Below are 2,500 nucleotides of genomic sequence, written 5' to 3' on the forward strand. Positions count from 1 at the left end.
TATTTAAACGTAATTGTCAAAATAAATGTGAAAGCTTGTTGTGTGGCCATGGTAAGGTGCATTGCACTGTAATGTCTATGCATATTTCTGTAGCTTTTGCCAAAGGCTGATGGGGGAGAGGAACCTTTGCCTGAAGGAATATTTTGGTTACTAATGACTGGTGAAATCCCAACAAAAGCACAGGTACAGTGTACATGTACATGCAACTTTACACTTCTTAAGCAACACTAGTATAATTAATTTTTTTGGTAAAAGCAAGAGTTTCAGTCAAAAATGACCTTATCAGAAACAATCCTCTACAGAGGGAAGTCTATATATTAGGCTGCCACCCTATAGCTATTGCTGTCATACACTGTATAGAACAGTTCAGTTCTATGCAGGAAAATATGCTTCCCGAGGGTTGGGTACAAGTCATGACCTAATACGTGCTTATCAGCATTTTCTTAGTAACCCACCCTCCCCCTCTTTCTGAAACAAGTTTCTATTTTGTTATCCTACTTGTGGGTTGTTCGATATGCCAGTATTGTGTTCTTCTAACAGTAACTGGTTAATGTCTATTGCTGTGATGATTTCTTAAAATGTAAAACAAAGTGCTCAGTAAAGCCTGAAATTTTGGACCATGGTCAATGGCCAAACAGCGTGACTCCCCAGCGTGTACAGCATGGAGTATTGCCAGATGGTCACCCATCCAGGTATTAAAGTGCCTATCACCTCAACACAGTTTTCCACTTTTTCTATTCTCTGAAATCGTCCAAATATGTTGTGTTGTTTTTAGAATCATTTGATTGAATTTTTTTTTAATTTGCTTTGAAAGATGGAAAAAGTGGTTATTCTCTGTTTCATAACCAAGCAATGAAGGGGGATGGATTTAATACCAGGTTGACATCATAGGCTGCTTTGCACTTTGCTGGTTCTTTGAAAAACAGTCATGCTAATTGATTTGTGATGTCAACCAAGTATCAAACCCTTTCCCCTTAATTGCTTGGTTTTTGATCAAAGTATGACCACTTTTTCCGTCTTTCAAAGCAAATGAAAAAGTGAATTTGGAATCCCATTGTTTTAAAAACAATATGTATTGATACCTGAGGGACATCCTGCAGAACTGATGTACCGGTAATTAGAATGTGTTTTCCTCAAACTCAACAAAATCATTGATGTAAATTGAGACAAGTATTTAAAGCTGCATTAGTGCCAGAATTAACGCACTGTTACAGATGTGCCACAGTAAAAGTTACTCAAGTTGTTTTGAATCCACAAAGTGAGTCATGCGTGTCTGAACAACAAATCATTTAAATGACCTTTTGTCTGGGAATGTGAGCAAGCTCCAAAACAAGTGGAAGTATTCCCCTAATGTCCTTGTCTGCTTTTTGTAGGTTGATAACTTGTCTAAAGAATGGGCCGCTCATGCTGACTTACCCCAACATGTTGTTCAAATGTTGAACAACTTTCCTGAAACTCTTCACCCAATGAGCCAGTTTAGTGCTGCAATTACGGCAATGAACAGTGAGAGCAAGTTTGCTAAGGCATATGCCCAGGGAGTTCCAAAATCTTCCTACTGGGAGGTAAGGAATGATGCTGAGAGAGATTCTATTGTCTAAAACATAAACTTGTATGACATTTCCAAACACATTAATTTTTGCTTCAATTGAATACGTTGTGATGACTGTGTTGTTGCTAGCTTTTTTAAATCACTAGTCACATGCTTTAATCACCATGTAAGTGTCTCTTTGTATTTCACATTGTAGTATATCTTTGAAGATAGTATGGATCTGACAGCAAAAATAACCACAGTAGCAGCGTACATCTACAGGAATGTTTTCAAGGATGGAAAAGTTGCTCCTGTAGATCCTAACAAGGACTGGGCAGACAATCTGGCCAGTATGCTGGGATATGAAGATCCCATGTTCCATGAAATGATGCGCCTTTACTTGGTTCTGCATGCTGATCACGAGGGCGGCAATGTTAGTGCACATACCACTCACCTTGTTGGCAGTGCTCTGTCTGATCCTTACCTTTGTCTTGCTGCTGGTATGAATGGCCTTGCTGGACCCCTGCATGGTTTAGCCAACCAGGTAACTTTAAATGGCACTACTCATCATGTAGGCAAGGTTATAATGAAGACAGTGCCCATATAACGGTTTTTTCAACCACTCCAAGTGCTTTTGGACTTAAGCCTACTGATAGATTGCTCCCTTAATGGCTTAGTTGTTTGAGCATTAGGCTGCTGTGCAGGAGGTTGCATACTCATGCATACCCTGGCTGAACCAACATTCAGAGTCTTAAAATAATTTAGAAAAAAATTCTTCTTTTTTTTATTAATTTCATCTGCAAATGGTTAGACATTAAAGCTTCTTGCATGAGGACGTTAAAAATTAATGAGATGCCCTCTTAAGTAAAGCCCTTTGTTTGTAATCAAATTGTTTCGTACTTCAAAGAACCTCCTTTCTAAATGTTCGAGTTGTCGTCTAAGGAATCTGAGTGCTCTTAAGACCATGAGTTC

The 2,500-nt window shown here is 38.7% G+C and overlaps 1 protein-coding gene across 1 annotated transcript in view; it reads left to right on the forward strand.

Moving 5' to 3' along the window:
• LOC137967591 (citrate synthase, mitochondrial-like) overlaps positions 1–2,500 on the forward strand; it is an 11,571-nt gene that overhangs the window by 4,602 nt on the left and 4,469 nt on the right. Inside the window, exons 6-8 of the mRNA XM_068814107.1 lie at positions 94–183; positions 1,374–1,562; positions 1,746–2,072. Coding sequence (XP_068670208.1) covers positions 94–183; positions 1,374–1,562; positions 1,746–2,072 — 606 coding nt within the window. The remainder of the gene's footprint in view (positions 1–93; positions 184–1,373; positions 1,563–1,745; positions 2,073–2,500) is intronic.

Source organism: Montipora foliosa, chromosome 8 (assembly GCF_036669935.1).
Source record: "Montipora foliosa isolate CH-2021 chromosome 8, ASM3666993v2, whole genome shotgun sequence".
Taxonomy (NCBI): Eukaryota; Metazoa; Cnidaria; class Anthozoa; order Scleractinia; family Acroporidae; genus Montipora; species Montipora foliosa.